Genomic DNA, 21,980 nt, shown 5'->3' with positions numbered 1-21,980 from the left:
CACGGGGGAATCCCTACTAGGGGGATTCCCTCTCCAAAGGGGGGCTGCAGAGCTGCGCAGCACACGCTTCTCCCTTTCAGGGGAATTTAGAATACAGCGCTCCTCATCAACAGAGAGCCAATCGCTCTTCCAAGTAAAAGTAAAGCGCTCACAGGACGCTAAGAAGCTAAGGAGCCACAGCTCCAGAAGCAGGTAAAGGTCCAGGAGAGGTTTCAGGGGCAGAGCTGTGCCCAGGGGCCAGCACACAGGGCCCTCCAGCAGGGAGGCAGCCCCATGGCGGTCCCTCCTGGGCCCCAGCAGCAGCAAGCCCCCCCCCTCTGTCAGGATCAGGAACAGAACAGGCAAAGTCCAAGGAAGGTTTCAGGGGCAGAGCTGTGCCCAGCACACAGGGCCCTCCAGCAGGGAGCCCATGGCGGTCCCTCCTGGGCCCCACCAGCAGCATTCCCCCCCCCCCATCTCAAGTCAAGTGAACAACAACACACATGGGGTCACAGCCCCTATATTTATATGCCCTTTTCCTTTGTGTCACAGCACAGGGCTTGGGGATACCAGTCAGAACTGGTTAAGGGAAGCTTTTGAGCACTTTGTTTTGCTCAGCTCCTCTCTCCTTTGTCAGGTGGGGGCTCAGTGATTAGACGCACCACAGGGGGCGGATCCAGCATTGTGGAGGGAAGGCACAGTCCTATTCAGGTCCCTGGTGCAACTCCTCCCACCCATCTGCATGCAGATCTCTCTATTCACCACTGGGCAGACTCCCTCTGTCTCCTGGAGCCACACCTCTCAGCTCCTGTCAATCACAAGCCATACATGCAATTCACATCAGGCAGGCAGACACACAGTACACAGACGTGTCAACTTCTTAAAGTGCCATTTCTCCACCAGTGACCATAAATATGCGCACACCATTGCGCAGCATTAATCCTCACGAGTTTATATATACTAAACTCACCCCTGCACTCCTCTCATACCAGGAATTACCATGGACACACATATCCCCCATGCATTCCTATGGGAGGGCAGGCCAATCTCACCACACGCACTCGGAGCACGCACTTTGCACTGGGCCACAGTGCAAAAGTGCCCAGAGGCCTAAAATCACTACCACCATGTCAGAGCTTAAGGCAACAAGTTCAGGGGTGAACCTGCCAAAAAGGGCCAAGTCCAATATAGGTGTTCATTAGTTGATTCACTCATGTACTCAAAATGTAGCGGGTTTATGTTAAACACATGATCAGATTACCTGGAATCTGGGGAACTGGGTTCAAGTCTTGGCAATGACGCTGAACATCCTGTGATTCTGGGCAAATCACTTAATCTCCCCTGGCTAACAAAACTGAATGTGTCCTCATGTGCTATGTAAAGCGCTCTGATACACGATTTGGGTCAAGTTTGCGCTATATAAAACTCGGGGGGGGGAAAAAAGCGCTTGAGTGTAGAGTCGTGCGCGATACAAGAAAGCCCATCCATGCTGTTGTTGAACAGAGCATTTACCATCCCCCTCGGACTGCGGCGCTTTTGGCGGGTTCTAGCCCAGCCCTGCCCGGTGCAGCTGTGACACCAACTGTACGGGAACAGAGCTGGACGTCCAGTGCATGAACACATTAGGCTCCAGGGCACAAATCGCTGTCGGAGAGTCTTACATACATCACAAGATCAAAGCCAGAACAACAAAGAGCGCTAATGGCCGGTATCTGGAAATCTTCAGACTTCCAGGGAGATCTGCATCTGGAAACCAAAGCGACGTGAGTTTAGAGGATTTAGCATTGCGGTCAGAGCTTAAGAACTGGGAAACCTTTTTCGAGCCCTGGTGTGAGAGAGAAGCACTTTGCCGAAGAGCGTGTCAGGCAGCAGGCAGGACAAAAGCAATTACAGGAAACAGTGCTCAGCCGCGCGGCCACAAAGTGAAAGCGAAGCGAAGTCTTTGAAATACAAAACCGAACAGATGGCACACAGTGCGCCCCTGCTCGTAACCGCAAGCCATAGGCCATGGGCGGATACATGGTGGGACATGTAGCCGCCTTTGACCAATTGCATGCTGTCTTATTTAGAAAGACACACGCAAAGACCAAATAAAATAATGCACTAAAAAAACTTATGCAGAAGCGTGTGGAAAGCCCTGAGTGATTCCAAGAGGTCCTTTTCCTAAAGCAGCACATGCTTGCTGCGCTAGGCTCGACCAAAAAAGGAGAACGACAAAAAAAAGTACAAGTCACAGCGGCACAGTACTCCCTGTCGAAAAATCAACCATAAGTGATGGAAGGCACAGACGAGTATCAGCAAGTAATTGCAGCATGCTTATCATCCAGACAGGATGAAGCATAGCACAAACAAAGTAAGTGCAGAGCAGTAAACACATACAGCATTTCTGCGCATGAGTGGCAACTCTATTTAGCAGCTGTAGTCTTACATAGGCCGGGCAGGTACCTCGCTCCTAGGGTAAGAGTCAACAGCCCCTTCAGCCAGGGGAGGGCAGGATTCTTATAAGCTCAATAATTAAAGTTTGAGCTAACCATCTGTTAGTTCCAGCTGACCTGTATTTTGCAAGAGGTATGTTTTGAAAGGTTACCAAATGTCTCCGTCTAGAAGAGGGAGGCAATATATATGCATACATTTCTAGTTGTTCATTGCAATACACTAGGTCCGCAGTTGACTGCTTGAACTTGGAGGCTCATCCTCAAGCCATATCTTACACGTAGCCTAGGAGACCTACACTGGGTCCACCTCCATTTCATAGCTAGTTATTGCAGATAGAGCTGCAAATATCTTCCAGTATTTATGTACCACAGGGCACGCCTATGCTAAATGCAAGAAGCCTGCACCCAATTTCTCACAGCTTGTCATCTTGTCTTAAGCCATATCTATGTAATGATTTGGGGTATAGAATGCGTGATTCTGGAATTTAAAATGTATGGTACAAAATCTGCTGCAGAAGGCCTGACCAGCTTGAGTGTAGATACATTTCCAGACCGTGGGGCATAGCTTGTGAAGCCAACCTGGTGGACGCTCTTTAACGAAGCTCCGCATGAATACCTCTAATACTGCTTTTATCCAACAACGTACTGGCTATCGAAAGTTCCCCTAGTTGATTCCTGTGCCTTACACTACAGGGTAAAGCTATGGAGGCGACTTGGAATGCAGAGAATGCCCTGCAGCTCTGACCTGCTGACCGCAGCACTATCGGATCGCGTTGGCGGTGGGGTAGAGGATGCTCCTTGGCTTGGGCCTTCCTGAATGGAGTTAACTGCGTTGGAAGTGAGGCTCCATAGACATTGTTCTCCCTCCAATCTCCTTGCAACACAGAGGCCATGAAGGCTGGCTGAGTCCCGAGGTGTGGGCCAATGCGGTCGGCGCTGAGAACCATGGGCTTGTTCTGCTGCGGCACCCATGCTGCGTAGATACCGCACTCACTTCCGGAAGAGACGCCCCGCTAACTGCTCCAAATCACCTTCCAGAGCTCCTCCAATGTGTGAACACTCTCCTTCCCAGTCACATTATACCGGGGCCTCTAGTGGGGGGGGGGGGGACAGGAATCTAACCTGGAAACTCACCTGGACGCAACACCCTTAGTACCGTCCGAGAACCAGGTAGACCTGGATCTCTCTCAAAGTCCCGCATCATAACTCCTCTGCTACTTAATGTCCACAGGACATGATCCCTTTCTTAACTAAACGTTGTTCCACTAATGGCAGTCGCGTATCTGTCAACTGATGAGAGGGATCCAGTACTCATGATTCCCCCTCTATGTTTATTAATTACCTTTTTAATTTTCCTTTTTAGCACACAGGGGCTTTTGGGGTAGAAGTATGGGGTGGGGAGGGAAATGGGGGGGGGGTTTGGGGATTCAGTACAGTGTTACTGTTGTTAGTATTAGCTTGTTTTATTGTTTGTTGTAGGTTTCCTTTCCTGCTCAGACGCACACCCGTATTATATTCCATTCTGCACTTGCCAAGACAGGGCCTCTACTCCTACTTCGCAAGCACGCGCTCCTGTCTGCAAATCAGGCAGGATGTATCCCTTCCTCTCCTCCTTTCTATACAGCACACTTATCCCCCCCCTTGATGGCATCCTTTTGCATTTTGTCCTGGAATGTTAATGGCCTCCTGGACAGGGTGAAGTGAACTGCAGTCCTTACCTTTTCACACTGCCACCTCCCAGAGGCTCTCCTGCTCCAAGAAACCCACCTTATGGGTGACCGCTGCCCCTTCCTGGCACGTAAGGGATACAATAGTGTCTTTCACACCGGCTGTACGCCTGGATCCCTAGGAGTGGCCATTCTGCTGCGTCATTCCTTCCTCCTCTCCGTTTCTTGTGAAGTCTGCGGCCCACAGGTCCACTACCTTGCCCTTACTGGAATGCTTGAACGCAAGACCTTCAATCTGGTAAGTGTGTATGCTCTAACTGCGGCCCTTGGCACCTTTCTCCATGATGTGTCCGGGATGCTCCTGGACTTCCACAGGGGCTGACCGTTATCTGTGGGGACTACAACACGGTTCCCGTCCCATGGGATGATGCCACAGGACCTCCCACAATATTCAGGCGCGCCGGAGCCCATCATCTCTCTAACTGGGCCACTGCCTTGGGACTTTGTGACGCATGGAGGATTTGGAACCCGAGGCGCTGACCATATACACATACTTCAGCTGCCCATCACTTCCGTTCACATATAGACATTGTCTTCATGCCCGTCCTCAATTGTTGTGCCATTTCTTATGCCCAGAGGCTCTATCAAGGCATAGCTGATCACGCTCATCTCGATCTTGGTTCCCCCAGAGATAGTCCACGACCCATGTGTCATCTTAGTGCAAATGTGTCTCCAAGACCAAACCTATGTCCAAGCCTTGAATGAAGAACTGCAAACGTATTTCCACAATAAAGAGGGCCCGGTTGTTGCACTCTCTGGGCCGCCAGAAAGGCCACTGTGTGGGGATTTGCAAGTGGGCATATCCGTATGTAGGAGCGCGCCCGCTCCCTTCACAACACTCAGTTGGAGGCGCATGCCCTCTGGCTAGAGAGAAATCTTGTGACTTATCCCTGTGGCGATACCTTCAGATAACTGAATTTTCTATGTGAAGACATTCTCCTTCAATCCCTGAAAGCTGCCAAACATCTATGGCGTGCCCCTCGGCCAGAGTCTACAGGTGGGGGAGATAAGAATGGGAACTTGCTGTACTGGCTAGCCTCCCACCAGCAAGTAAATAAGATTGTGCCGGAAATTGTCGATGAATGCGGTAGCTCCTTCCATACCTTCCCTGAGATTACATTTATACATCGCTCCCCTCGGGTGAGACACTGCCTTTGCCACTCAGTTCCTCGAAGATGTTCCTCTCCCCTGCCTCTCTCTATGACCGAGGTCCGAGTGTTAGACAAGCTGTTTTCGGCCTTGAGGTTGGGGCATACTTGTTGAAGTTGGCTCCCGGAAAGACTCCTGGTCCTGATAGGTTTTCTGCAGTAAACTACAGGGTGTTTCGCGATATCCTGGCCCCGCAACTCCTAGCCCTAGGTTGGAGAGTTGGCTGCCTTTCTTGCAGAGATAGACATTGCAACAATCGCGGTGAATCCCAAAGCACAGCTTCCGTCTCCAACATGCACAGCTAAACCTCCAGTATCCCTCATCAACGGGGAAGTTAAGATCTTTGCGATCCTCTTAGCCACCAAACTCAAACAAGTTCTACGTACATTGATGCATCACGATCAATGTGGCGTCATGCCAGCCTGTAGCACAAGACACTGCCTTCAATGGCTTCATGTGGCCCTAGCCCAGCGACATATATTGCCCCCTTACTTAGCCTTGCTTTTCATTGATTCTGAAAAAGTGTTTGACACAGTGGACAGGGGCTACCTTCAGCTGTTCTGGCACAGCTAGGATCGGACCTCGCTTCAGTGGACTGGTCAAGGCTCTTTATTTCAATCCTACAGCAGTGGTTCAGAACAATGGAGTACTCTCCCATGCTTTCCTGATTGGCTGAGGGACCAGATCGGGCTGTCCACGGTCCCAGCTCCTCTTCGCACTTGTGATCGACCCACTGGAGCAGCTCATCCGCATTGATGCAAAGGTATGTGGATGAAGATGGAGGGACGGCCATGAAGATCATATAGCCTTATATGCAGGCGAATTCCTGCTTTATTTGGCGAAACCCGCAATGAGTGGCCTCTGCTGTCTCCACCTCCTGCATTGCTTTGGAGAGGCATCCGGTCTCGGGGTGAACTCCTCAGAATCTCTATTAGTGCCCCTGACCACCTTTCAGGACTGCATCGACTGGCAGGCTACCATACCCATCCGTCGTTTTAGCTTTAAATAACTGGGCATCTGGGTTGAACTACAATATGAACTTACCTATCTATCCTTGTGTTTGCATTAATAAAAGAGTCCCAAAGACTTTTTTGGGGAAAACTAACCATTTAGGACAAATTTTGATGATGTGGTCCAAATGTTTCTGCTTTATAGTCACATAGCCAGCATGTACTCTTTCCTTTAAAACAAGGGTTCCAGGATCCTCCAAATTGGAACATAATAGCATACTCCCAAATCTCTTGTATTTTCTTGTTTTAACTGCCTCCAGGTTTGAATCCAGATGCTGTTGCTTAATGATGAGGTAGGAGTTATTAACCAGATCAGAGTGTTTATAGTTCGGCCAGACAGCGAGTTAGCTTAGATCAAGGAAATCATGTTATCTGATCTTCTTGCCAGTATCATTCAGGTTTATAGCCAAGTTGTTATATTTATTTTGTTTTAGTTGTTTCAAAATTAACCCCTTTATCATGGAAATCTGAGTAGTCACTGTTCATACTTTCCGCACACATTTCTTTTTATACTCCATTATTTTTATGTGGTTTAAATATTGCAAATTCGTAGAGCATTAGTGGGACAGGCTTCCATTTAAGTATTGTTACTGATTGAACAACAGCTCTTCCTCATTATAGGCTAGCAAAAGTTCTTACACACTTAGTGATCATAATTTATTTTTGCTTCTTGTGAGCCTGTGCTCGAACCAAGATAGCTATTTGTCAACAATAACTTCTAAGTATTGATATTGATCTACATGTTCCTATGTTGCTTTTCCAAGTTGCCATACCAATTACTTTATGTTTTCCCAAATGTAATTACTTTTGCTTTTGAGTCGTTGACGGATAGTATAACACCGAGCAAGCTAGGAGAAAGCATGACCCCTAGCTTGCTGGGTGTGTGAGGATTTTAGTTCCAACAAGGATTATTTCCCTCCTGTGTGCCTTCACTCACTTTGATTTCAACTTTCGATAGAGTTTTTCTCTCTGAGGAACCGTGTACTCTCCTTTGTTATATTGTGGTCAGGGCACGTACATTGGACCCCGTAAAAAAGCCATCCCTGTCCCTCCTTTTGTTAGAATCGTTGTCAGATAGGTCATTCTCCATATTATATTCATTGATTTTTAATAACTGGTGTTTTGAAGTTAATGGTAGTAAGACCTTGTCATCGGCTTAGACCTAATGTGGGTGGTAAACCTTGCACTCTGTCCAGATAATCTGCTAAATCAGCATTGTGTATATTAAGAACAACAAAGAACGAAGATTCAGCCTTGTTTTAGGGGTCAACTTATTCTTACATGGTATTTGATTCTCAGCCAAGTGTCTTTATGTAGCTGTATTTTTATAAGATGTAATATGGAATGTTTACTTTATCGAAGGCTGTACTATAATCGATAAAGCAAACATAATGGTGGTGTTTATTATGCTGGCCTTAACTACAATGAACAGTGTTGCAATATTATCAACAGTTGAACAACCAGAACGAGAAATCCTGTTTTGGCTGAAGGGTAGTCGCTGTTTATCATTGTTAATTTATTGAATATATGTTTTACTAGTAACTTGCCTTCACAGTCTAAAAGGTCTATAAGCCAGTAGTTCTTAGGGTCATTTTTTGGCCTTGTTTTGTGAATAGGATGGATGATGGAGCCTTTCCATGATGTGGGAATTTCCGTGGATGACAGGACATATGAGAATATTTGAAAATGTAGCGAGTGGGATCTGTTTTTAATACTTAGATTCTGCCCTGCTGCTCTTGAGAAGTGGCTATTTTGATCAAGGTGATCATTTCTTTTTCAGTTATAGTCAGTAAGATTTTGTAATAACGGACAAAAAGAATAGAACCAATTTTGTTACTTTGCATATAGGTCTTTTAAATGGGTTGCCCAAATATCGCTTGAACTGAAGTCCTCATTTGAAGTTCTCGGAGACTTAGTACCTTGCCTAATCTGGGACAAAAATAGCTTGGTGTTATTTGACATAGTCCTGGAAGTTTCCCTCTACCTCATTCATTCTTTGTCTCCTTTGAAGCTTTGTTTGTTTAATCTGGAGATCCCATCCAGAGAAGCAAAATCTTTTTAGGAGGGCTCTTATTTCTTTTTGTGTGGTACCTTTATGCATTTGTGATCAAGCTATTTGTATTGTGTTGTGATTCACCATAATTCCTAAGTTTGTTGTGATTGTTTCTTATGAAAAAAGTAAAAAATTAAGGGTATCAATAATTCCCAGTCACACAGCCAGTTTATCTGTTTTTGTTCAAGTTAAGCATACGGTGACAATCTGGTTTGAATTAAGTCTGGTTTTTGTAGTCATTGTGTTTTTAGAGGTAAGGTCCAGCTTTCAATCTTAGGTTTGTTATTTATTGATAATATGAATTTGTTCATTAAGGCATTCTCAAAATATTAATTAAAATATTGTAATTTGTGATTGTCATTAAAATAAAATAGTATCTCCTTAGGGTTGTGATCACTTTCTCATTGAGAAAAAAAAAGTGTTTGCAGTTGTTAAAGTTGGAATATTGAAGAAATGTATAACCAAATATACTGTTTGAGTTCACATTTTGAAAAATAGTTTTTGCTGGTTTATGAATAAAACTGAACTGTAATCTAGGTTGGTTATTAGGTTGTTTGTGAGCCTACTGATTGCTTAGGGCATCTTTTTGTTTATCGGATTTGAAAATTATGGTCTGGTATGTCCTCAGAACCTGGTCGAGTTGTTGGTGGTACGTTTTGATTGAAATCGCCTTTTAAAATTACAAATATGAATGTGACTCTAAGATCAGTTTTAGTTAATCTAAAGTTTAATAATATTTCTTTTTTTCTTAATTAATAAAGGAGGAAAATAAACATTTTTCACTAGAATGTGTTTGTGTAGCGATCTTCCAGTAAGACTGTCTGGAAGTTTTTTGATTTAAATTTGATAATGGATTACTTCATTTCCAGACTGTTGTTTATTAAGGTTTGAAGTGCTTCACTTGAATTACCTGACGTATTTTTTTGCAACCATTATTTTATACATGGAAAAGTTAGGTAAATTAAATGATGAATTCTTCCAAGATCCAAGACTATTTAGTGGTTGTTTGAATAAGTAAGTAGACTAGTACCACTGAAGTGAATATGTCTCTTCAATCCAGTGGTATTCCAGTAATAGTCGAAAAACCTGAATATTGCATCATTGCATGATTCTTCCATTTTTTATGGTTGTTGTAGGAGGATGTGGTTTGTAGCCTATTGTTGGGGGTCATAATTACGGCGACTACCTTATGATCAGCTTGGAGAAACTTGTTGGTTATAATGTGCAAATTAACATAGTTGAGTAGGTACTCTGGTCCCTTTAGGTTATAGATTCTTTTGGATGAGGATGAAGTGTTTTCCTTGTTTGGTCTTCTTATTTGCAGTATTCCCTGGAAAGGAAACTGTATCATCTACTCTTTGACCTTCAGTGAAAGCTGCCCATTATGTGTAAATTCAGGCTTACATTATCAATTCTTGTATTCCTACATTTGTGTTACAAGGGAATTCTCTCTATTCGTATTGCCCTCCCATCTTGCCTATTGATAGATGTTGTGAGGGAGACATGATGGAGTAAGGGGTGACAGTATTTTCCATCTGCCTCAGTGCTTAGTTTTTTATGCTTTTTCCTTGGATGTTAGGTCAAAGTAGAAGGAAATATATGCCTTTATTATATCTCATATCTACAAAATAGCTTTCTGAGTGGGAAATAAATTAAAAACATTTAAGAACTTGATACAATAAATGTCCATTGTACAGAATTTTGGAGGCTTTTCGCTTTAATTTAGTTTTCACGCTGTTGCAGTATTCAGAATCAAGGGAACATCAAGGTGCATAGGAAGAGCTTTAATTTACTAGAGTGTCAAGAGATAATTTAGGAATTCATTGGTAGGGTTGGTTATGAGGAGAGAAAGTTGAATGAATAGAAACAACCCGTTCATGAGCCCTTCTTTAATGCCCACATCTTAGGATTCCACATAGTCCTTCCTCACTGCCTGGACTCCCTATTTCTTCACTGCTCAGCAACCACTTAAGTACTCTACTTGTTTCCCTTATTTTTTCTTCCCCCAGATGATTCCCTGTGACTGTAATGGTTGTGTGATGCAGACATTGGTAGAAAGGCGCCACGTCTCGGAAGTATTCTATTGATGGTGTTTTTGGTTCAGATCCCTAGTTTGGTCATGGGACCGCTGTTGCGCTCCTCACACGTCCGTGGCCTGCTCAACCTATGAGTCGGTGCTCTCTTTGCCCGCTAGATGGCACTGGTCAGGCACGTCTAACTGGCTCCGCAGCGCATGCCGTTCTCCCATTTCACAGCAGGTGAGAGCCTATAGTTGGGGCCCGCAAGCCACAGAGCCTTGTCTCCGCTGTTCAGGGTTATGCCCGATCAGCCAGTTCGGTATTGTTCCCCGCATTCTGAATAATTACGCCCCCACCTGGGGTCTGTATTGCGAGGCTTGATCACATTGATGCTCTTTGGGCCTGTACCGCACCACAGGCTTGAAAGCCTTGTTTGGGGCAACACATCCGGGACAGCACAGCCCAGTAAGTGGAAAGGTCACTGGGATTGGTGCATCCCCATCGTGAGCCCCAAACCCACCCACATTGTCATTATCCCGGCACCCAATGTTGCACATGCGTGTGGGCTGTGTACAGCAGAATAAACAGAAGTTGCCTCCCACTCCTGCACACGTGCATGCTGCATGAAAGCACAATTCAAATACTGGTTATTCACTCCTTCCTCATTATAGTAATATGCTAATGATTTCTGCATCCCGCAGTGCAATAAGTTAAACATGGAGGCTTCTGAGGCAACCTATGAGGAGTAGGATTCCCTTTCATATTTTTAGTGGGATGAGCACTTTTATGAGGTGGGGAATCCCTCAATTTACAGGGCTGTAAATGGAACAGCGTCTCTCCGATAGCATCGTGCCAAGGTCCAGGCCCCTGTCCCGAAAAAACGCCATGCTCCCACCCTATGGATGCTCTAGTTGAAACTCCCCTCCCCCTTAAAAAGGAAATGTGAGGAAGGGGTGGATAGAGATGGGCTTGAGCACCTTAAACCGGCCGTCTTGGCCAAGTCAATTCCCCAGGAAGCCCCGCCCCCCCTTGCACCTGCTACCTCTTCTCCCGAGCCCTGATACTCCTAACCAGCAGGACGGCGATTCCCCAGGGAACTCCGAGGATGAGGCTGGTTCCTCGATGCCTTAGCACCCGTCTACCAACCCCATTCCCCTCAAGTATGTGATTCATATGTGTTGGATCATGACCACATCATTCACCCTAGGTCAACTGTGTAGGCCCCAGATGACCAGGTTGCTAAGTTTGTCGCTGGGCGCTTCCGCAAATCTTTTGAGAAGGAGGCTAGAAATAGCCTCAGGGCGAAGTGCCCACGACCTACCCTGGAGGGCAAGGTGGTCCTTTTAAGGTTACACACCCAAGGCCCATAAATTTTTCTGCCTGAGACACAGCTCTTATAGAATTCTTGGCTCTCCTCCACAAAGGAGCCATCTTACACTCAGACCTGCCTCCCAATGTTTTTTTTAAGCAATGTCTTTCTAGTCAACAAGTCTGAAGGCGGGTGCGGGTTAGTTATCAATCTCTGAGATTTTAACGAGTGGTTGGTGTAACCCCACTTCAAAATGGAAGGAATTCATCTCCTCATGGATGTCTTGCTCCCATCAGACTTGATGGTGGGTCTGGATCTGAAAGACGCTTACCTGTCCATCCCATTTTTTTCTCCCCATTGCAGATTTCTGTATTTCAAGTGGCCGGTGTAGGTTTTTGAGTTGACCAGGCTCCAATTCGGCCTATCTTCAGGGCTGTGGTGTTTCACCAAGGTGCTCAGACTGGCGATAGAGTTCCTCAGAGCACAGGTCATCCGGTTAATTGTTTACTTGGACGACATGTTGCTCGTGGCCCAATACCCTAAAAAATGTTTTACCCAGCTTCAGATCTTTATAGACCTTTTGTAAAGCCTGGGTTTTGTAATCAACTAGAAGAAGACTCTTCTCTTCCCCCTCCCAAAGAACGACCTTCTTGGGCTTCATCGTTGACTCCAGGTCTGCGTCTTCCGAGCCTTTCCTTTCGGAAGATGGCCAAAATAAGACACAAACTTTGCCAGACGCTAGCCAGGCCCTGCAAATTCATGGCAAAGGATTTTTTGAACTTCTGTCCAGAGCATTAAATCTCTGTCATGGCGGAATACCTTCTGAGCCAGGCCAACCAGGTGGCGGATTGGCTCTCCAGATACCTTCACAACTCTAGTCTATGCATCCAGGATCCTCGGGTCTTCCAGTGGATGCCTCCTGGGGCTCTTTCTTCGTGGACCTGTTTGCGCCCTGCCTCGATTATCACCTGTCCAAATTCTTCAACTGGAGGCCGGACTCCAGGAATGGAGCTAGGAAAGGGGTTATGCCTCCCCCCCCCCCCCCTTTTGAATGATCACTCTGTCATCAGCTCAGGTCCGCGGGCAGGTGGCGGAGGTAGTCCTGATAACCCCCATTTGGAGGTCGCCAATATGGTTTCTAGTTCTTATGGAACTTTCTTGTGATTCTCCAATCTGTCTTCCATACATTATGTTGGATCCGGATCGGACCCTGCATCGCCAGGTATCTGAGGGTTCCCTCCAGTTGATGGCATGGTGGATTTCAAGTGACACTGGTCACTCCCAGGCCTTTTGCGACAGGCTGAGTTTCTCCTGTCCCAAACCTGGGTGGAACGTCCCACCGAACTATTTCATTCTTCCTACACAAGATGGGTCTGTTTCTGTCTGCAATGGGATCTAGATCCTGTGGTAACTGATATAGTGCAGTTATTGAATTTTCTGTCCAGCCTGGTGGAGGACGGATTAACACAGTCAGATCTGCCATTTGGCAGGGCATGCCCCTGTCAACGGGGCCCCGGTGGGAGACCAGCCTGTCGTTTGCCAGCTGCTTCGAGGCATCGGCCTTTCCCTTACCCGTGAACCTCGATATTTGGTTCTGTGGGATGTAAATTTTGTCCTGAACCTTTTTCTGTCCTTGCAGCTGAACAGTTTCATATCCAAAAAGTAGCTTTTGGCTTTATTGGCAATGCTGCTTTGCCTCGCTTCATGTAGACCTGTCTCGATTGTGCGAGTTTTGAATATTTCAGCTAGAGTATGTTCCCCGGAAGTCAAATACTCTTACAGTCTCTTACCCAGCGTTCAGTGACTCTTCCAAGTTGTGCGATGTGCGATGCCTTAATGCATATGAGGAAATGACTCGAGGGCGATAGACAGCTCCTCATTGCATTGAGGAAAACCATATAAGGCAGTATCCTCCCCTACAATAGCCTGTTGGGTCCATTAGGTGATGCAAGAAGCAGACATAGTTGCCAAAATGTTTGGAGCACAATCCGCAAGAGAAGCAATGGCCTCCAAATTATTTTGTCTGGCGGCATGTCTGGGGGACCTGATGTGTGCAGCAGAGTGGTCCTCAGACTTGACCATGTTATGTTAGCATTTTGTAAAGGTCCTGGTTAGTCCAAACCGGAGTATCCTTGCGCTGGATTCCAGCTGTTACTCAGATAATGAGAGTCCCTGCACTGTTAATGGGCAAGGCCATTTCTAAAAAGCCAGGTTTTTAGATGTTTCCGAAAAAGGACCTCAGAGGGTTCTAATCTAAGATTGAGTGGGACCCAGGTCCACTGTTTGGCTGCTAAAAAACCTAAAGGAGCTACCACCAAGATGTGTTCTGTAAAATTTAGGGATTCTGGTCAAACCAGTTCCAGATGATATCAAACACTGACTTGGAAGGTAAGGTTTATTCAGAAAAGAGAGCTAACCGTGGCCTTTTTTGTTGATGATTCTACGTACAAAGCACATGGCTTTGAAGGAGATCCTCTCCTCAATAGGGAGCCAATGAAGTTTTACCAGGGCTTGCCCAGTCAAAGCGGGTCTGGGAATATTCAGGAGCAGTCATGCTGCTTTATTTTGTAGCCTTTGGAGCATTTTAAGCCTGCCCTTAGAGTCTCCCAAATAGCTTACATTTGAGTAGTCCATTCGCGATCCTACTAGGGCTTGAACTACCGTTCTTTTTTGCAGGATCTGGTAGAAGCCCCAGAATCTTCCGAATAATTTTTAGGGTACCAGAAGAGGTACTGACTAGAGTTGAAACTTTATCTTCAAATGATAAGGTAGAATTGAACCGGATTCCAAGGTTTTTCACCTTAGCTTTGGGAACCGGCATAGGGCCTAGCTCGTTTGGACACCACAATGTGGACCAGATAAAATATTGTTTGCCTACTAACAGAATGTCTGTTTTATTTGCATTCCATGTCAGACAGCTGTCCTTCATCCGGTTGGCCAGGTCTACCAGACATAGTTTGAAATCATTGGCTGCTTCGTTGTTATCCTGAGCCAACGTTCTAATCAGCTAGGTGTCATTAGTGTAGAATTCTATTGTGACACCCTGGCCCTCAATATGTTCGGCTAAAGGGTGTATGTATAAGTTAAATAGGGTCGGACTCAGGGCTGAGCCCTGAGGCACTCCCTGCTGCAGCTACAGTATCTTTGAGGTGTAGGGCTGCTGGCTCAACTGATTAGTGTGACCCTGCAAGAAGTTTGCAATCCAGCCCAACACGGTGCCCCCGTAATTCTGTAGCCTTTCTAATAGCAGTCCATGAGATAATGTATCGAAAGCTGCACTTAGGTCAAGCATGACAAGTGCAGCTGTCTTGCCTTTATCTGCTGCAAGACGCCATGACTGATGCAAATAGGAGAGCCGATTCTGCGCTGAAGAATGAGTCTCATGTAGAAGTACTTTCTCTTACACGAAGTTCATCAGCTGTTTGACAAATTTTTCCACAACTTTTGCAAAGAAAGGCAGCAAGGATATGGGTCTCAGATTCTCAGGTACTCTAGGATCTAATGTTGGTTTCTTCAAGAGTTGGATCACCATAGCCTGTTTCCAATCAGAGAGAACATGCCCTGACACGAATGGTAAATCGATCAAGTTAGTGAGCACAGGGGCTATCACTTCCCTGCCTCGCTCTTATATGGCAGGGGAGGCGGGGATTCAATGGATATCAAGATTTTACTTAGGACATAAGGCAGTAGGTCTCAGCCTCCAAAATAGTTTTCAGGTTTGAAAAGCCGTCGGGAACGGTGGTTGATAATGGATCAGATGTAGGAAACTGAAAGTTTCTAGCATTTTCAGGAAAGGAAGTATAGATGGTGTTTATCTCTCGAAAAAAGAGAAAGCGATCTGATCGCAGAGAGCAGTGGAGGGTGGATTTGACCCAGCTGTATGTTCTAAGGATGACTATCTGAAAAAGTTCCCTTGAGGAGTTTTTGACTACTCAATTTTCTGGGTATAAAAATTAGCACACGTGTACCTCAGATCTCTGTGATATTCTTTCAGAGAATCTAGGTACATTGTTTTGTTGTGAACATCATAATCTTTCCGCCACAGGCGTTCCAGCTGCTTGCAAGTTTTCCTCTTATCTAGCAATGCCACAGTAAACCATTCTGCCGAAGGTTTGGAGTGCATGCTGGGTTTAGAGTTTAATGGGGTCAAAGCATCCATGTCCTGATTAATTCACCCTTTGCTTGTCTGTTAGCAGTATGACAGAAATTAAGTTCTAATACTTCCTGATTTTGGCGTAATGAGGGACCATTTATGTGCTCTCTTTTTATGGGATTGTGCTATTGGCAGAGGGAATTCAAAGATTTGGAAAGGAACCTAAAAATAATCCGACCATGCCATGGGGATAAGAAGACCTGCCACTATCAAAGTCGAATTGGTAAAAATTGGGTCTATCATTTGACCGTGTGCATGTGTAGGCGTCAGTAGAAGCTGCTTGAGCTGTAACAGCCCAAGATCAATAGTCAGGCCTCTAGCTACGGGGCAATTGACTTTGCCAATATTGAAAGTGAGGTCCCCGGTTTTTAACAAATTACGTTTCTACTTGAAGTTGGTGATGGAGGTGGCTCAGTTGGTGGGGTGAGTAAGCTTTAAACTAGGATAATCCTCTACTCTAGTCCTGAGATAGAATGAAAATATGCCGAACAATGTGAAGGTAAATTTTTATTCTATTAAGGACACAGAGGCGAGGATTATCCCACCCGCCGATCATTAAGATGCAAACTCTCCCCGTATCATAGTAAGTAAGGCTGTTTTTCATTATGGATATTACAATTGAATGTTCTGATGTCAATGTGCTGAAGTTTTTCTGCCTTGTGCGAAATTAATGTTTGTCATGTGACCTGTTGTGACAAAATACGATCTAAAACAATTTCTGACATGGTGTGTTTTTGTAGGAAACAATTGATTGAAACTGGACTTGTGATACTGAATTAATGGTGTGATTAGCGCTAAGAAAGAGGGAGTCCAAGCAGTGAGGAAGGACTATGGGAAAATCGTTTTTTCCAAAAATGTAAATATGTGCTGTTTGAAAATATGGTATTAAATCAAAGAAAGAAATAGCATAATCCTCGCCTCCGTGCCCTTAATAGAATTGAAACTTACTTTGTTAGGCAAATTTTAATTGAGCCGGCCACATGAGCCTGACAATCCTCCTTTTTTCCCTCTGTCTTTGCATTCATGTATACGAAGCGTATGCTAGCCGCTCCTAGTACTGCAAGATAAAACAAAAACATGCAGGTAAAAAAAATAGTGACATTTCGTAAATTAGTGTACCTTTCTTGTTTTAGGAAACCCACATTATACATACTTTCGAAGAAGATTTTTATGGAGAAACCCTCAGTATTGTTATTGCTGGGTATATTAGACCAGAAAGAACCTTTAACTCGTTGGGTAAGTAAACTAAAATTATTTTCTTTTCAATTTAATTCAGGCTTCCTTTACTTGCACATATACTTACAAAAGCAAAGTACTGTAACAACTGCCAACTGTGCTACTATTTGCCTCTCTTTCTTAAAGTGCTTTGATGCACATAATAAAGTGTTTGCCTATGTATACATCAACATTTCCAGCAAACCTGAGTTTTATTAAGTGTAAATGTCTGATTTGACCGAAGGTTTTTTTCTCTTGTTTAAAATACTGTGCCAGCATTCTAAAAACTCATGAGGATTACACAGTTCGATTGCATATCAAGAACAGCTCATGCACAAAGTATGGTTCAATTGACATAGTCTAGGAACAGAATCGTCTATACACTCCTGCCCTACATCCCTACCAGGAGTGAGCTCTGAAAGGCCTTCGTGAGTGTTCCCCCTCCCCCCACTCCTCCCTCATCTGTCACCCTCCCTCATCATGAACTACAGGATTACCTGTCAGCTGGTTTAACATCTTCACCCATTCCATAAGGTCATTCTCTGTATTTGTGACCGTTCAGATCAACTTTAATCGAAGTTCTTCTATGAGGACCGACTTGACTTATCCTCGTGCCATTTTGACAGTCTGGGACTCTGGGACAACCAGTGTATTGCTGTGCAGCGTTTCTCCAATAGGAGACCCAGGTTTGCAGACCTGTGGGGCATTTTCCTGTTTTTGCTTGGGCACCACACTAAGGGGTCTATTAGGATGGCGGACGGATGCATGACCGCTGTGCTGGAGGCGGCGGAAAATGCACCTCATCGTCTGGCAGCAGCGGCCTTCCGTCCGCCATATTAGGAAGGGGAACTGGGCACATTTACCGTCCGCCGCGGAAAAACGTGAACCGCCGCGGGAACACACCAGACACCACGGCGGACGGAGCCAATCCAGGCTCACCGCCGTGCAGAATAACGTCCGACCGTCCGCAATATTACGTAGTCGAAAACAAACCAGAACACCGCGTTAGAAACACCTCCATCTCATGGACGGCGGAAGGACCACAAAGGAGAGGGAAAGCAGTGCCACGAGACCCACCGCACGGACCCGACCGCCATGGACCCAGCCCTACACGCCTTCCCGGCCCTCTTTGTACTTCACTATCAGCAAGTCATGCACCGTCGTGGAAGCCACCGCAGGTACGCAAGCATGCAATACACACATACCACGCCACAGCATGCATGAACATGGTTACCTGTTCACACCAGCAGCGTCGGAATGGCAACAAGGGCACTAGGGCAATGCCCGAGGGGCCGGTGTCCAGTCCCAGCTGAGGGCTGCTTTTGGGGGCAGCCGTGGTGGACCGATTTGGGCGGTCTCTGCATTTGTAAATGACAGTCAGCGGCCCAGTGGGTGCCTGAGAGGCCTTTCTGTAAGTAAATGGGCGTTCATTGCCACCCTCCCATCAATGGCAGAGGTGTCACTCCCTTACTCTTGCTGGGCCGGCCAAGTAATATATGTATATTGAGCGGTGCAGGGGGCATAATCAAAACTTGCCTCACTTGTTGTCAGGTGCGTCACCAGTGTGAACTAATCCATGGTAGACAGGGCATGTTGTAAATCACAAGAAATCCCCACTGCAAGTACACAACCAGCACGGACACTGACAAAGTACACAACAGGAGTAACTGCCTTTATTAAACATCACAAAGATAGCACTCTGATGCACCCAGGAGCCAGCCCAGGGGCCAGTACACATTGCAGAGCATGTCCATGAGAAGCTGCACGACCAAGGGGCAAGAAGCAGCACAGTTCCAGGCAGGGCAATGAGAGAGTGCAGAGCATGTCCATGAGAAGCAGCACAACCGAGGAGCAAGAAGCAGCACAGTTCCAGGCAGGGCAATGAGAGTGCAGAGCATGTCCATGAGAAGCTACAAAACCAAGGGGCAAGAAGCAACACAGTTACCACTGAGCCAGTGGCCAGAACAGAGCAGGTACATCTGAGGCAGCTCAGGGATATGTGGTGCATAGACACTGCCATGGACAACAACACCACCAGGGTGCCAACAATGGACAGTCCAGCCAGCAATGTAAAAGAGATGTGTGTGAGGGGGACTGAAACTCACACCACAGAATCAGGTGGACTGTGTACCATCGGAGGTGCAGACACACTGGCAGCACCTGACGTAGGAGACTGAACAACAGACACAACGCTAGCATCTGATACATGAGAGATGGCTCCATACACAATGGCAGTACCTGATACAGGAGAGTGAACAACAGACACAGTGCTAGCATCTGATACATGAGAGATGGCTCCATACACAATGGCAGTACGTGATACAGGAGAGTGAACAACAGACACCATGCTAGTATCTTCTACATGAGAGTGAACCACAGATACAGTGTCAGTACAAGATACAGGAGAGCGAACTACAGACACAGTGCTAGTATCTAATACATGTGAGTGAACAACAGACAAAGTGGCAGTACCTGATACAGGAGACCGAACAACAGACACAGTGCTAGTATCTGACAACTGAGAGTGGACAACAGACACAGTGCCAATATCTGACACATGAGTGAACTGCAGCTGAGGTTGTGACATCACTGTACTGATGACCCACTGGGCTGTATGGTCCAGGAGGCTGGGTGGCACTGGAAGCTGGAGACAGCTGTACAGGAGAGACAGTATGAGGCTCAGTTGTTTGCAGTGTGTGTGTCTACGCTTTTTGGGGATCTGTGAGGCGGTGTGGACTTGCTAGGATTGGGAAGTGGTGCTGGCTCCACAGACACTTCCCATCAAAGGTGGATCATGTGCTGGTGGTGGTCTGCTCTCTGGGGACGTGCTGGACCCTGCTGAACGCTTGCTCTGGCCCTGCCTTCTGCCCTCAAACACATGTGTAACAGGGGACCCCACAACACTGTGCTCCTTCCTCTGCTTTACCGGGGTGGTGTTGGGAGTCGAGGTATGTGGAGAATCGACCTCTGAGACATGTACCTTACGATCCCTCACCAACACCAGCTTCAGGGTAGGCATGGCTGATGGCTGTATGTCCTCGGGGGATGTCTTGTCCCTGGGAGGTGCCTTGTCCCTGGGAGGTGCCTTGTCCCTGGGAGGTGCCTTGTCCCTGGGAGGTGCCTGGTCCCTGGGAGGTGCCTGGTCCCTGGGAGGTGCCTGGTCCCTGGGAGGTGCCTGGTCCCTGGGAGGTGCCTGGTCCCTGGGAGGTGCCTGGTCCCTGGGAGGTGCCTGGTCCCTGGGAGGTGCCTGGTCCCTGGGAGGTGCCTTTTCCCTGGGAGGTGCCTTTTTCCTGGGAGGTGCCTTTTCCCTGGGAGGTGCCTTTTCCCTGGGAGGTGCCTTTTCCCTGGGAGGTGCCTTGTCCCTGGGAGGTGCCTTGTCCCTGGGAGATGCCTTGTCCCTGGGAGATGCCTTGTCCCTGGGAGTGGACATGGATGGGGACGCCTGAGTGCCCTGTGTCTCATCTGAGGGGCAGCTGATGTCGTGCCCTGCGCTGCCTTTAGCTTTCCCAGGGGATGGTGTCTGTTGCCTGTGTTGCTTTGCCTGCTGCTTGTGTTGGCTCCGTGTGCCATATCCAGAGTGTGAGGCAGGATCGGAGAGGTCACTCTCCTCTGTTACAGCCTGTGGTGTGGACGCAGGGACAGAAGCTGAACTTTAGGCATGTGACAGCTGAATGGCTGCCTTCACTTTCGAGGACAAGTACTGGACAGTCCTGTGTATACCAGCCACATCCCCATGCATCCCCTCCATGAAAGCTACCACCTGGCCCAACCTCCTGTCGTGGTCCAGGAATGCATTTAGCATGTTAGTCTGACCCACACACAGCTGGCGTAGCAGGTCAACTTCCTCAGCACTGAGGGAGGTTTTCCACACAGGGTCAGGTGCAGCAGTGCCTGGACCAAAGGACACTCTGCGTCTCCGACTCTAGCGAGCACGGGCAGTACTTGTTGCAGTTTGCGGGAGTGTGGGCCCTGTAGGCTGTGTGCCGGTTGAGGGGGTTGATTTCCCACTCCCTGTGTCACCTAACAATGAAGACTCACCCCCGCTGTCGGATGACGAGGATGTTGGTGTCTCAACACGTGAGTCCTCATGGTCACCACTGCCACCCTCAACGATGCTGCTCACATCTGTCTCGGTCATATCCTGTGTTACATCAGAGCACGATGCATTGTCACCAACTGCCTCTGTTGTCTGTCTGACACTGCCCTCGTCCAATGCTGAAAGAGAGAGAGATGTGGGTACATGTAAGTGCCAGAGTCACAAACTTCAGAGGCAAATGGCAGACAGACCTGGAAGTCAAAACAACATGTCGTAACCAGCCTGTGCATCCACAACCTCCTTCACCTATCCCCATTAGCACAAATTGCTTGCACATGTGAAACATGTGCGTCAAACATCCATGGCACGTCAATGCGGACAAATATGCAGGTAATGCAATGAGGCCGCAGGTCTGATTGTGAAGTACAGGGCCAGACACAGGAATGCACCATGTATGTCATGCTGCAGGAAAACCATGACAACTGCACACAGCACAGCGTCCACTCACAAGCAATTGAAGCACACTGCCAACATCACAGAGGCATGTGTACTGGCTCTGACATGCAACCTATGTAGGCACACATTAAGAAAATGAGCCCATACTGTAGATTCACCCCCAGATTCCTGCTGTTCCTCACTCAAACGTGCAGCCAGATCAGGATGTGTCACTACCAGGATGTGTGCCATCAGTAGGGTCATGGTACGGTGTGCCAAATTTGCCAGCACGTGGAATCACCCCAGTGTCATCTCCGCCACGTTCCTGCTGAGCCTGGAGATGTCATCCCACCGCTTGTGACAGTGTATATGTTGCCTGTTGCACACCCCCACGGCACGCACATCGCGTGCTATGGCCCTCCATATGGCCTTACACTGGTGAAGTTTGAGCTAAGGATTTG

The 21,980-nt window shown here is 46.9% G+C and overlaps 1 protein-coding gene across 1 annotated transcript in view; it reads left to right on the top strand.

Moving 5' to 3' along the window:
• Positions 1-21,980, top strand: part of RFK (riboflavin kinase) — a 110,659-nt gene that overhangs the window by 41,536 nt on the left and 47,143 nt on the right. The window contains exon 3 of the mRNA XM_086950978.1: positions 16,967-17,069. Coding sequence (XP_086807104.1) covers positions 16,967-17,069 — 103 coding nt within the window. The remainder of the gene's footprint in view (positions 1-16,966; positions 17,070-21,980) is intronic.

This window comes from Lissotriton vulgaris, unplaced genomic scaffold (assembly GCF_964263255.1).
Source record: "Lissotriton vulgaris unplaced genomic scaffold, aLisVul1.2 SCAFFOLD_720, whole genome shotgun sequence".
NCBI classification, from domain to species: domain Eukaryota; kingdom Metazoa; phylum Chordata; class Amphibia; order Caudata; family Salamandridae; genus Lissotriton; species Lissotriton vulgaris.
The sequence above is the reverse complement of the archived record's forward strand: the minus strand, read 5'-3'. Positions and strand labels throughout refer to the sequence as shown.